The sequence below is a fragment of the Dromiciops gliroides genome, chromosome 3 (assembly GCF_019393635.1).
Source record: "Dromiciops gliroides isolate mDroGli1 chromosome 3, mDroGli1.pri, whole genome shotgun sequence".
Lineage (NCBI taxonomy): Eukaryota > Metazoa > Chordata > Mammalia > Microbiotheria > Microbiotheriidae > Dromiciops > Dromiciops gliroides.
The window spans coordinates 44822001-44835802 of record NC_057863.1 but is presented as its reverse complement, the minus strand read 5'-3'; the positions used below and the strand labels follow the sequence as shown (position 1 = coordinate 44835802).

General features: G+C 44.2%; 1 protein-coding gene across 5 annotated transcripts in view; it reads left to right on the top strand.

Annotated features, from left to right (window-relative positions):
- The window catches only part of MCF2L2 (MCF.2 cell line derived transforming sequence-like 2), a 375955-nt gene that overhangs the window by 123256 nt on the left and 238897 nt on the right, over positions 1-13802 (top strand). For 3 of the 5 annotated variants that reach the window (XM_043992226.1, XM_043992227.1, XM_043992224.1), the window contains exons 5-6: positions 3835-3954; positions 11245-11361. In XM_043992226.1, coding sequence (XP_043848161.1) covers positions 3835-3954; positions 11245-11361 — 237 coding nt within the window. The remainder of the gene's footprint in view (positions 1-3834; positions 3955-11244; positions 11362-13802) is intronic. The other 2 variants (XM_043992225.1, XM_043992228.1) reach the window with 1 other exon arrangement.

Sequence of the window (13802 nt, the reverse complement as noted above, 5' to 3'; positions counted from 1 at the left end):
CTCTCTTTCTCTCTTTCTCTCTCCCTCCCTCCCTCCCTCCCTTCTTCCCTCCCTCCCTTCCTCCCTTCCTTCCTTCCCTCCCTCCCTCCCTCCTTCCTTCCTTCCTTCCTTCCTTCCTTCCTTCCTTCCTTCCTTCCTTCCTTCCTTCCTTCCTTCCTTCCTTCCTTCCTTCCTTCCTTCCTTCCTTCCTCTTTCTCTCTCTTTCTCTAGTTCTTCCTTTCTTCCTTCCTTTCTTTCTTTCTTCCTTCCTTCCTTCCTTCCTTCCTTTCTTCCTTTCTTCCTTCCTTCCTTTCTTTCTTTCTTTCTTTCTTTCTTTCTTTCTTTCTTTCTTTCTTTCTTTCTTTCTTTCTTTCTTTCTTTCTTTCTTTCTTTCTTTCTTTCTTTCTTTCTTTCTTTCTTTCTTTCTTTCCTTCCTCCCTCCTTCCTTCCTTCCTTCCTTTCTTTTGGGGGGGGCAGGGCAATGAGGGTTAAGTGACTTGCCCAGGGTCACACAGCTAGTAAGTGTCAAGTGTCCGAGGCCAGACCTGAGTTCAAGTCTGGCCTCGGACACTTAACACTTACTAGCTGTGTGACCCTGGGCAAGTCACTTAACCCCAATTGCCTCACTAAAAAAAATTTAAATTAAATTAAAAAAAATATGCCTTTATCCTCTGATTGTAACATAGACCCCTGTCGAGTAAAAGTGGAAGGATGTATTGGAGTTACTCTTCCTGAGTGTTTAAGAAGGGAAGTTGGTGGCTAGAGGGCAGTCAGGAAGAACTCAGTTCAAATCCTGCCTCTGACACTTATCAGCTATGTGATCCTAGGCAAATCATTAGATCTCTCTGTTCCTTAGTTTCCTCAATTGCAAAAGAAGGGGTTAGATTTTAAGGCCCCTTCCAACTGTAAATCTATGACCCTATGTTCATTTCTTTTTTTTCTTTTTTTCTTTTTTTGGCGGGGCAAAGGGGGTTAAGTGACTTGCTCAGGGTCAGACAGCTAGTAAGTGTCAAGTGTCTGAGGCCAGATTTGAACTCAGGTCCTCCTGAATCCAGTGCCGGTGCTTTATCCACTGCACCACCTAGCTGCCCCCTGTTCATTTCTTTTAAGCTGTTGTTTAAAAGCCAGTGTAATTACCAAATCTTCCATTCTTTTTCAGTCAAATTCACGGGAACGGAAGGTGGGAATTGTCATTTATTGAAAGGTTTATTTCTACAGCTGTGCTTGGATGCTTTCAAATATCCACAAAGGGCAGAGGCTGCCTCTTGTCTGGGTCCCCTACCTCCCAGCCCCCCTCATCGCCCTTCAAAGGATTTAGTTTCTTAAAGTTTGAGTGACAAAGGCAATAGATACAACATTGGGCTATGATGGAATAGTGGGGAAGGCTGAAAAGCATGGGCAAAGGGGGTGGCTTGCTCATTTTATGCACCACCTGCAGTCAAATGGAATCCTGTTGGTCACTGGGAGGAGAGGGAGTAAAAATAAATAAATTCCTTCCTGGTAGATTTGGTGCTTCTTTCCTTCATTTGTTGACAGAGTGGCTGGATCTAGACTTGGAGTTAGGAAAACAAGTTTAAATCCTGACTCAGACGCTTACTAGTCAGTGTGACCCTGGGCACGACATAACAGCCTCAGTTTCCTAGTCTGTTAAATGGGGGTAAATAATAGCACCTACCTCCCAGGGTTATTATGAGGATCAAATGAGATGATAAATGCAAAGCAATTTGTACACTTAAAGTGTTATATAAATTCTAGCTGTTATTATTGTCTGTAATTTCATCACTGTGGAGACATCACTGATTAGAAATGCCCTCCACCAATACAAGTTCTCTGTTACTTAGGGTCTTGCCTGGGAAACTAAGGGGTTAAGTGAGTTGCCCAGGGTTATATATCCAGGATTAGTCAGAGATGGGACTCGAATACAGGTCTTTCTGATGAGAAGGCTGACCCTCTCTCCCCACCTTGTACCATAATCACCTTTCTACTGTGCTTCAGGATAAATAGAATTCCAGATTATTACAGAGATATGAGTTAACCAAATACTAAGTTCTTTTACATGATCCAGGCTAGGAGGTCCTAACTTTTTTGTATGTCATGGTCCCCTGTGGCAGTCTGGTGTATATGGATCCTTTCTCAGAAAAATACTTACAAATGCATAAAATAAAATATATGGTATTATAAAATAAAACAATTATGTTGAAACATAGTTATCAAAATATTTTTCCCTTTTAAATATTTTATCTCTTTCCAATTGCATATAAAAAAATTATGGTTCTTTAAAATACCCCCAAAACTTCTCAGACCCCGGCTTAAGAACCCCTGTTCTTAAGGGACAGGAAGAGGGAGGCGCTGCTTCTGCCATGCCAGCTTGATTCCTTCAGTCTATTTGTGGCTGTAGAATTATCCCTTCCAGTGACTACACCCACACTTGGCACCTCGAGTATACAACTATAGCCACAGAGCCTCATAACTGTTTCTTACTCACTCAGCCCTGGAGACATGTAAGACTTGGAGAACTGGCCAGAAGTGGGGAGGAAAAGGACAGGGAAAGGAGTTTCTATTTCCCTCTTGAAACTCATAGAGGGAGAAGAATTGGGCAACTAAGCAGAGTTAATACTCCTGATGGAACTTTCCTAGGCACAGTAAATTGTAGATGGGCATTGGCAGTTTTTCTGAGTCACCGCTCCATCCTAAGAATTCTCTAACACAGTCCGCCTGCCAAGGGGCACCTAGTTCCCTCCAGACAGTGGGTGCCTGGTAACTTGGAATGATTGCTTCTGCTTCCTGTCATGGGTCCTCTCACCTTCAACAGCAACCATTGTTGGGGTCTACCCAAGAGTCCATTGGGGTGAAGGGTCTTGAGATAATATTTCCCTTTACTCCCTAGTCTCCTGCAGAGAGCGAGTCCAGATTTAGTGCTACAAGAGATCTTGGTGATGATCAGTTCCAACTCCCTATTTGACAGATGAATAACCTAATATCCAGTTAAATTAAGAGGTTTTCCATGGGTCACATAGGTTGTGAGTGGAAGAGTCAAAACTCAAACCCAGGTCCTCTTGTTGGGGATCTGATGCTCAGTGTACTGCACCATTTTGTGCTCCCCTCTTAAACATTAAATCATACTATTAACAGACACCCCCAATTTGTGATTGGGTAACACAATTGTTAATAATATCATCCATGTCTGATTGGATGGAGCCCCGTACTTAGCCCAGAGACATTTAAGTAGATTAGGAGCATGGACTGTGCTTGGGACTTCAGCTCTCTGCAACCAGTTTTCCAAGCCTGGCACCTGTGGACAAAGGGGAAGTGTGAGAGTCCCTGTTCTCAGAGAGCTTGCTCTTGACTGGTAGATGTAATGAGGTCATGGATCAGTAAATACAAGGTGGTCCGAGGGCGAAGAAGGCATTCACAAATCACAAGGTGTGCAAGAGCATTTAATTCCCTAGCAAGGTAGAGGGGAAGGGGCTCAGGAAATATTCCTGTACAACTTGAGATGTGGAATTCAATTTGACCAACATTTATTAAGTGTCTGCTATGTGCCAAGCACTGTGTTAGCAGCTGGGGAAAGAAACCCAGAGCTGAGAGTCTCTGCCCTCTGGGAACTTAGTATCTACTACTGCAAGTATCCCCCTTTCCCCATACAGCCCAGAGATGACTTTGTTTGGTCTGTCTACCAGACTTCTATCCACATCCAAACTGGGCCACTGGGGGCACTTCCCTGGGCCGCTGACTTTTTCCTGTGATTACCTGTGGTTCATTTCAGGCCATTTGCATCACCTTGATGAGATTCAGGGTGCAAGGGGGTCTGGGATGGGAGATGCCTTTCCTCATGAACTTTTTCCATTATTCCAGGGAGCATTTCCAGGAAACCTGCAGCTTGTCTTTGTTCTTCGGCCATCTCGCTTTATCCAAAGGACCATTGCTGACATTGGCATTAAACTCTATAGAGATGACTTTAAAATGAAGGTACCGGTAAGCACACCCTTCCATCTTCCATTTTCTTTGTCAAAATGTCTGTCTCTGCTTCTCTCATCTCCTCTTCCTTCCTTCTCGCTCCTCTTCTCTTTTTCCTATTTCTTTTTATTTGTTTTTTTTGGGGGGGGAGGGGGCAGGGCAATGAGGATTAAGTGACTTGCCCAGGGTCACACAGCTAGTGAGTGTCATGTGTCTGAGGCGGAATTTGAACTCAGGTCCTCCTGAATCCAGAGCCAGTGCTCTATCCACTGTGCTACCTAGCTGCCCCTTTCCTATTTCTTTTCATCCTCTTCTTCTTTTCCCTCTTCCCCTTTCCTCAGCTTCAGCTTCCTCCTCCTCCTCCTCTTCATCTTCATCTTCCTCCTCCTTTCTTCATCTATTCCTGTCTTCCTCTTTTTATACACCAAATCTTTCACAAGTGCCTTCCACTGTACATTGGAGATAAAGATAGATCGAATATGGTCCCTGGAGCCAAGAAGATTATAGTCTAGGTCCAAAGACAAGACATATGCCCATAAAAAAATATTATTGACAAGCCAGAGCAGTATATGTTAGATGCCAATGATTCAGTCTCCATTCAGTTCAATTTACCACACGTGTTCTGAGTGCCTCCTATACGCAGGGCACCATGCTAACTACAAGGGATACAAAAAGAAAGATAGGGGGCAGCTAGGTGGCGCAGTGGATAGAGCACCAGCCCTGGAGTCAGGAGGACCTGAGTTCAAGTCTGGCCTCAGACACTTAATACTTACTAGCTGTGTGACCCTGGGCAAGTCACTTAACCCCAATTGCCTCACTAAAAATAAAAAAAATTAAAAAAAAAAAAGAAAGATAAAAGTAGTCCCTACCCTCAAGGAGCTCATGTTATACTGAGAAAATAAATGCTATAAAGAGGCAGTGTGGAGTAATCCATAGAGAGCCCACCTCCAAACCAGGAATTCTGGTCTCAATTCCTGCCTCAGACACATTCTGGCTGTGTGAACCTGGGCAAGTCATTTAACCCTCTGTTCCCCAGGAAACTCTCCAGAGGACTCATTTCCACAGCAGGTACTGACCTGCATGGGTAGAAGGTGTTTCCTGACCTGGCTTTCCCTATACCCATGAAATCACAGGCCTAGACAAAGCCAAAAAGCAAGTGAATTAGGAGTTTGCCAAAGGAAAAGATGACTATGACTTTGGAGTCACAGGTCACAGTGGACCTTGGAAGAGGGGTAATAATGAGACAGGCAGAGAGGAGAGGGTGGTGTTTTAGGCTGAGGGAAGGGGTGGAAACCTGGCTTAAGTAGAAAACCTGAGGAAGTAGTGAGAAGTGAGGTCTGGAAAGTATCTTGTGTCAGGCTGAGGAGTTTGGGATTGATCTATGGGATTTCACAAGTTTTCCAGAGGTGTGTGTGAGGGGATGGAGGGGGGGGGCGGGGATGTGTGATGGGATGGGATGGAATGAAAATGTTATTTATAGGATTATAATCCCCAGGATTAACCTGGGGATAATGCGCATGGAGTGGGGGGCAGGGAAGAGAGAGGTCCTGCAATGACTTCTAGAATTATGTGATGGATATTGAGGGATAAATTATGGTCCCTACCCTCAAGAACTTAGAGTCTATTTGTGGAGATGAGACCTACCCACAGGAGATACTTAACAATCCAAGGAAGACAGTGAGGGCAGAGTGGCATGGGAGAAATTCAATTTAATTCAGTTCAATTCAATTCAGTTCAATTCAATAGCATTTATTAAGTGGAGATGGGAAGGTCAGTTAGAATGTCAGTGAAGGGGGCAGCTAGATGGCGCAGTGGTAAAGCACCGGCCCTGGATTCAGGAGTACCTGAGTTCAAATCCGGCCTCAGACACTTGACACTTACTAGCTGTGTGACCCTGGGCAAGTCACTTAACCCTCATTGCCCTGCAAAAAAAAAAAAAAACCCAAAAAAACAAAACAGAATGTCAGTGAAGTAGTAGAAATGGAGGTAATTAGAATTTGATCCTGGGTCGATGCAGGGAGATTGAAAGTGGCAAGGAAGGGGTGGATTTGAGAGGTAGAAGGAAAAAGAGGATAGCGCAGATTTGAGACAAGTTTTCATTCTCTTCCTACTTCCCCTTTTGGTTTTGGGGGGTTTGGTTCCCCTTTTGGTGTGTTTATTATATGATTGGTTCTGCACCCTTTGGATTTTGGCCAACCTTAGAGTATACTTTCCATTCCCCCCATTCTCCGCCCTGCCAAAGAACTTTCCCCACTCTCAGTTTAAGAACTAGGATGAGTATTAAAAGAAATGTAGCCCAGATGTTTCTATTCAATTATCCTGAACTCAGCAAAAAAAAGTGGTTTAAAAAATAAATCAATCTTCAACATGCAGGAAAATCATGACATTTTCCAAGAGACAGTCAAGTCTTATTTTTCCTTATAGAAAGGAGTACTCGGTGCCTTTTGCCAACCCCTGAAACTCAAATCCCTAGAAAGTTGGGATTTGATACTTAGAAAGATTTGGCCAACTTCCAGATATAGTTTCAATGTCTTGTAGAAAGAAGATCCTTCCAAGTAGCATGTACATCTATAAACATATGTCTATAGATAAATGTCTTGTTCGTTGGTGATTCTTCACTGGGAACCGAAAGGAACACTATCATCCTGATGACAAGCAATTTTTCTTTATTGTTGGTCAGTCAACAAGCATTTGTTCATGTGAGATTATATCTGGAAAGTGATTAACACAATGCCTGGCATGGAGTAGGCATTTAATAAAGGCTTATTCCCTTCCTTTCTCCATTCATTAAGTGCCTACTGTGTGCCAGGCACTGTAAGCATTAGGGATAAGGGCAAAAGACAGACACACAGTCTACTGGGGAGACAATATGCAACAACTAAGTACAAGAAGATATATAGAGGATAAATTGGAGATCACCAATAGAGGGACAGCTTCAGTATTAAAGGGGATTGGATTGACTGAGTTGATTGCTTTCTGCTATTATTGATAGAAATAACAGAATTCCCATTCCACAATACAGTTTATTACAATTATGTCTAGAAGTCCAGCCTTGTGGTGCAGTGGCTAGTGGGCTGACTATATAATCAGGAAGATGACAGAGATTATAGGCAGAGATAGAAGTCATCTCATCTAACTCTCTCATTTTACAGATTAAAAAGCTAACATCCAAGGGGCGGCTAGGTGGTGCAGTGGATAAAGCACTGGCCCTGGATTCAGGAATACCTGAGTTCAAATCCGGCCTCAGACACTTAACACTTACTAGCTGTGTGACCCTGGGCAAGTCACTTAACCCCAATTGCCTCACTAAAAAAAAAAAAAAAAAAAAGAAAAGAAAGCTAACATCCAGAGAGGTCATAGGACCATGTGTCAGGAGCCAAAAGGGAACTCAGAGGCCTTCTAGTCCAGTCCTCCCCTCATTTTACAAGTGAGGAAAGTGAGGTACAAGCAACTTGCCAAAGAGGATCACATAGTAGCTGAGCCAGAATAAGAGCTCAGTTTCTCTGACTCTAAATGCATTATTCTTTCCCCTGTACCATCCTTGCCACAGTCATGAAGGGGGTTAAATGACAAAGCTCCAATGCTTGATTATCTTAGAGAGTTGTCTGGGGTGGGGTAGAGAGGGATAGGATAGGGTTAGAGTGATCTGAGGGGTTCAGTGACTTACCCAGGGTCACATTGCTAGTTTATGTCAGTCAGGTCTTGATCCCAAATGTTCTTGATTCCAAGGTCAGCCTTCTCTCTATCCACTGTGCCATGTGTGAGAGAGACAGACAAACAAGGTAGGTAGATGGATAGATAAATGGATGGATGGAGGGGTGAGTGAGTGGATGGACAGACAGATGGGTGTATGGATGGATGGTAAGTAGGTAGGAAGGTAAGTAGACAGATAAGTAGGTAGGAAGATGGATGCATAGACAAACAGGTAAGTAGGTAGGTAGATAGATATATAGATGATAGATAATAGATGGATGAATGGTTAGACAAGTAAGTAGATAGATGATAGATAGAGACAGACAGACAGACAGACAGACAGATAGACAATAGAGACAGAGATAAAAACAGGTAGAGAAACAGGGAAGAAAAGAGCTGGCTACACTGGATGAACCATTGCTCTCTTAGATCCTACTGCTGGAAATTCTTTTAGAAGGTATCAAGAAACCCATCATTAGAGAGCTGGTCAACTACTGATGATACTTTTGGCCACAGCACCTCCTGAAGTCAGGCTGATAAGCCACTGAAGGCTTATGGTCTGTATAAAGATATAGAGTATCCTAAATTAGGGATTCTCAAAGCATGTGTGAATCCACACACACATACTGAAAATGTGTGTACATCTATGTATGTTCAAAAGAGCAACTTCCCGTCTCTTTACACACAGCACACACAACCAAATCTTTTTAAAAAAACAACATTAAATTTCATCATGCACCACCATATCCATCATCTGGGTTCCCTCATGTCTTGGATCCTCTGTCTCTTACTGGTGGTTTTCTTTTTTCTTTTTTAAAATTTCCATCACAAGATCTGTAGGGTTTGGATTCTTTTGTTTTTAACTGAATATGTTAAGCTTTGGCCCTACAGAAGTTTTGTGATGAAATTAGGCCCCTCCTTAGGTTGAACTCTGGCCTCCCGCCTCTACAATCAAAATCCCTTTTACAGCTAAGACCGGGAATACCAGGTGGAAGGAGAAGGCCTGGCTTTGTCAGTCATGGGAGAGAGTAGATGGCCCCACCGCATTCCATCCTCAGGCTGGCCATTGGGGAGAGCTGAGTGAGCAGCCTCTGTCAGGCAACCAGGCAGTGCTGGGAAAATGACATCTGTTGAATAGGACTTTGCATACTTGCCTTCCAAGAAACCATAAGGTGTCTCCATGACAACCACTTGGCCTCCCTCCCTTTCCTGCATGTGGAATGCATTTTAAAACTTGCTAATGTCTTGTCTTCAGCTAGAAAAATTCTTATTTTTAGAAGAATCACCATCCCAAAGTAATGAAAAGAAGGGAATGTGGGAGAGGCACAGAGATAAGATCCAGTGAGACAGAGGGGAGGCATGGACTTGAGATGTAGAGGAAGAAAGAATTCAGGAGGAGAGATCTAGGGCCCTTCCCAAGGACAACAGGGAAGAAGAAAGGCCAGTATAGTGGAGGAGAGATGGATTCAGTCAAAGCCACTCCAGTTGCCATAAATCTGGCCTTGACCTTGAATCTCTGGATTTTAACTTATCTTCCTCTGACCCCACAGAGGAATATTGGGTTGACTCTAGGACTTCGGCCAGATATGAGGCAGGAAATCTTCCAAGTTGTGTTCTAGGACACTGAGACCAGTCCTCAAGCTTCATTAACCATTAAACCAACCTCATTTCTCATCACATCTTTCCTCAGGGATACACATAAATAGCCAAATTTTTTAAAAAGTTAATTCCTTGTCTTTTCTTGCTCTTTCATAGATGGGAAGTTATACTTATTCTCTGAGCCCCAGTTTCTTTATCTGTACAATGGGAAGGTTGCATTATGGTCTCTAAAGTTCCTTCTGGCCCTCTCAATATTTTGATCCTACACCCACATGGGTGGGTATTTCATGGCCAAGCAGGTTTGGGGAAGGCCTCTGTCCAGTAATACCAGAAAGATCTTGACATCTGCAAGCAATCACTGAAAGGCAAAAAGGAAAAGAGAAATGTCAGAGGTCAAAGATTAAATGAAAGGAATGTACTTTGAGGGGTTGTGTTTTAGAGGTAAGAGGTTACTCTGTTGGAGGGTTGTTTTTTTTTACCTCAGGAAGTGAGTAGGTAGGGACTTAGGGCCATGATAATCAATGATTCACCAACAAGCATTTATTAATCACCAATACCTCTCCTCAAGGAGTTTATCTGGAACTGAATAGAATAAGCATTTATCCATCGACTGCCCTGTGCCCAGGCATTGTGCTAAGCACTTTACAGATACTGTCTCCTTTGGGCCCCACAACAACCCTGTGAGTTAGGTTCTATTATTATCCCAATTTTTACAGTTGAAGAAACTGAGGCAGAATGAGGTTAAATGACTTGCCCAGGGTCACACAGCTAAGAGTTATGGCTGGTTCTTCCTGACACTTGACATGGTGCTGTATATATCCACCATGGTGCCACCTAGCTGCCTTTTATCTTCAATTGAATGTGTCTACTGTGTGTTCTGGAATGGAATAATTCTGAAGGAGCCCTGAGAGATTCTTTCCCTTTTAGAGTGTAAGCTCCTTGAAGGCAGGAACTGTTTCCATTTTATTTTGCATCAATAGTGGCTAGCACCGTGCTTGACACATAGTAGTTACTAAGTGCTTACTGAATAGCAGATTGATTAAGCTCCCTGCCTTTGGGTGTCAATGAAGGGATTTCTCATAGTGGAACTACCTCTTTTTTAAATTGTGAAAACCTCCCCTTCCTCCCCAACCTGGTAGAAAAATCTGTGTCCTGTGTATAAATGTTTCTTTAAAAAGTTATGAGAAAGTTGTTGTTCCCAACACTTACTTGAGGATGTCCCAGAGGCAACCCTTTCTGTTCCTTTGTTGGGCTTCTCAGGTTTGTGGGTGTCAACAAATCTGATGTAGATTTTGGCAGTCATAGCATGGGTTAAAGGCTTCCTCTACTGCCTTCTTGAAACCCGAGGTGTCCCGTTCTGTTAGAGTCCAGGCTTCTCTGAGGATTAGCCTCACAAAGCTTACAGAGGCTCATCAGCAAGTTGGCTGATGGGTGCCCATCAGAGTTGTTCTTTCACTCAAACACTTCTTGGGCTTGTTTTGCTTCTTCTGTGATAGGTTCTGACACAAATGATGAAGGGATAGCTTTTTTTTTTTTTTAGGCAATGGGGGTTAAGTGACTTGCCCAGGGTCATACAGCTAGTAAGTGTCAAGTGTCTGAGGCCAGATTTGAACTCAGGTACTCCTGAATCCAGGGCTGGTGCTTTAACCACTGCGCCATCTAGCTGCCCTAGGGATAGCTTTTGATGAAAACACTGTGGGACTTAGGAGGTGGGGCAGGTAGATGGATCTGCGCTCAGTGTCCTGGGATCCCAGCTCCTTACTTTTCCTTGGACAAGATGATGCTTTGAATTCTTCATTTTGTCCTATTCAGGGGTGGGAGCCACTTGTATATTTGGGGTCAAGGAAGGATGGACACACATTCACCAGGTGAGTGTGATGAAGCTGACTGGGGGGAGAAGAGCAAAGAGTACCTTCGTGCACATAAAAGAGGACAAGCTGCTTCCCAACAGTCTGAGAGACACATCTTCACTATTGTTTTTCTCTTGGTGGGGCTGGGTTGTATTTGTCCCCATAGATCATCATGTTGAACTCTGTTTCTGATCTCCACGGCTACATCGACAAGAGCCAGCTGACTCGGGAGCTGGGGGGGACCCTAGAATATGGCCATGGACAGTGGATACACCATCGAACGGTGAGTGCCAACCTGGGAGAAGGGTCTACCCTTGAAGGGCCTGGGGGGTGAGGGAATAAATGAAAGGGCAATAATAACAACAAAAGTAATAATAATGACAACAAGAATGTCATATTATCTGTAGTAATAGTAACGATAACAGCAACAATATGCAATTATTGCTATTCTAGTAATAATAATAAAACAATTATAATAAAACTTGATATGATATGTGGGGGCAAAGTTCACAAAGCGTGCTCTCATTTGCCTTGACAAGCAGGGTGGCCCAGTGGAAAGAGATTTAGACTTGTAGTCAGGTAGACCTGGCTTCACAGCTGTTTGTCATTTACTACCTCCATGATTCTGGGCCTCCTATCCCTGGTCTCTAAAATGAGGGGGCTGGATGAGATGTCCTCTAGAATCCCTGCAGGCCTAAGTCTGTGATTCTGTGATTCTGTGATTCTGTGATCCTGGGAACAATGCTGTGAGCTTGGTATTGGGAGTGTCTTTATTTTATGGCTGAGGAAAGTAGGGCTTGGGAAGGACAGGCGACTTGCTTAGGGTCACACAGCTAGTAAGTAAGTCGTGTCTGAAGTGGGCTTTGCACTTAGAAAGACCTGACTCCAAGTCCTGGATCCCAGGCAACACCACTAAGGACCTGCAGTGATCAAGGCTTCCTAGCTGGATGTAACAATTCGCCCTTGTTTCATCTTTGTATCTTCAGTCTCTCAAAGTCCCAAATCCCCACCATTGGAAGTGAAGTCAGGAAGTCTTGGGTTCAAATCTAGCCTCAAATACTTGCTAGTTCTTTATTCTCTGATCAAGTCACATAATCACTATGTGCCTCAGTTTGGTAGACTGTAAAATGGGCATATTCACAGTCCCTACCTCCCAGGGTTACTATGAAGATCCAATGAGGGGGCAGCTGGGTGGTGTGGTGGATAGAGCACCGGCCCTGACTTCAGGAAGACCTGAGTTCAAATCTGGCCTCAGACACTTGACACTTACTAGCTGTGTGACCCTGGGCAAGTCACTTAACCTTCATTGCCCCACAAAAAAAAAAAAAAGATCCAATGAGGGGACAGCTAGGTGGTGCAGTGGATAGAGCACCGACCCTGACTTCAGGAAGACCTGAGTTCAAATCTGGCCTCAGACACTTGACACTTACTAGCTGTGTGACCCTGGGCAAGTCACTTAACCTTCATTGCCCCACAAAAAAAAAAAAAAAGATCCAATGAGGGGACAGCTAGGTGGTGCAGTGGAGAGAGCACAGGCCCTTGAGGTCAAAACCAGCCTTAGACACTTACTAGCTGTGTGTGACCAAAAAACAAGACTCCCCCATGGAGGAGAGCGTGGAGGTGGGGGCAGCAGGTAGCCGGTAGCTTGTATCAAATAAAGACACTCACCCATGACCAGGCCCTAGACAGCCTGGAGGAGGGGGTCAAGTTCAGGTTCAGTGCTCTGCCTTGCTTTTAGTACCACCTTTTGGCATCTCTGCCCTACCAGCCTGGCACCAGGAGGCCACTGCCCCACGGGCATTTCCTCTGGCTCCTCTCTCCCATACAAAGTAATGTGGCTCTCCTGTCCCATGCCCTCAAGGGCAAGCTGTGCATTTATGGCATCTGATTAGCCAATGCAGTTCATGTGCTAATTGGCAAAGGAGGCCTGAGGAAGTATCCCGGAAGCATGAGTGAAGTTTAAAACCAATGCCTTCGGGACCCAACCCCCACCATTGAGGCCTAATCCAAAGGAAAGGCTCTAGGGTGAAATTTCAGAGTAGTATGCTTTTCCTCCACCTCTCTCCTCGCCTCCCCTCCCCTCCCCTCCTATCCTCTCCCCTCTTCTTCTCTTTTCTCTCTTCTTTTCTTTCGGAGGCAAATAAGGGTTGCTCAGCATCACATAGCTAGTGTCTGAAGCCTGATTTGAACTCAGGTCCTCCTGACTCCCCTCAGCGTGGTTTTTGTTTGGTTTTGGTGATGCAATTGGGGTTAAATGACTTGCCCAGGGTCACACAGCTAGTAAGTGTCAAGTGTCTGAGGCCAGATTTGAACTCAGGTCTTCCTGAATCCAGGGTCAGTGTTTTATCCACTGCGCCACCCAGCTGCCCCCGAATGATTGCCTTTAACCGATAACCTCCACCAGCCTTGGCTTCACCATCTTCAGCCAGATTGGGGTGGGGGGGAGGAAGGCTCTTAGTACCCACCTTCTGGGACTGCTGTGTAGCTAGTAAACATTCAAAAATTAAAATCTCTAGAAATGGTGGTGGTTTTTCTTTTCTTTTTTTGTTCATTTTGTTTGTTTGTTTGTTTTTAGTGAGGCACTTGGGGTTAAGTGACTTGCCCAGGGTCACACAGCTAGTAAGTGTGTGTTAAGTGTCTGAGGCCACATTTGAACTCAGGTAGTCCTGACTCCAGGGCCAGTGTTCTATCCACTGAGCCACCTAGCTGCCCTGGTGGTTTTTA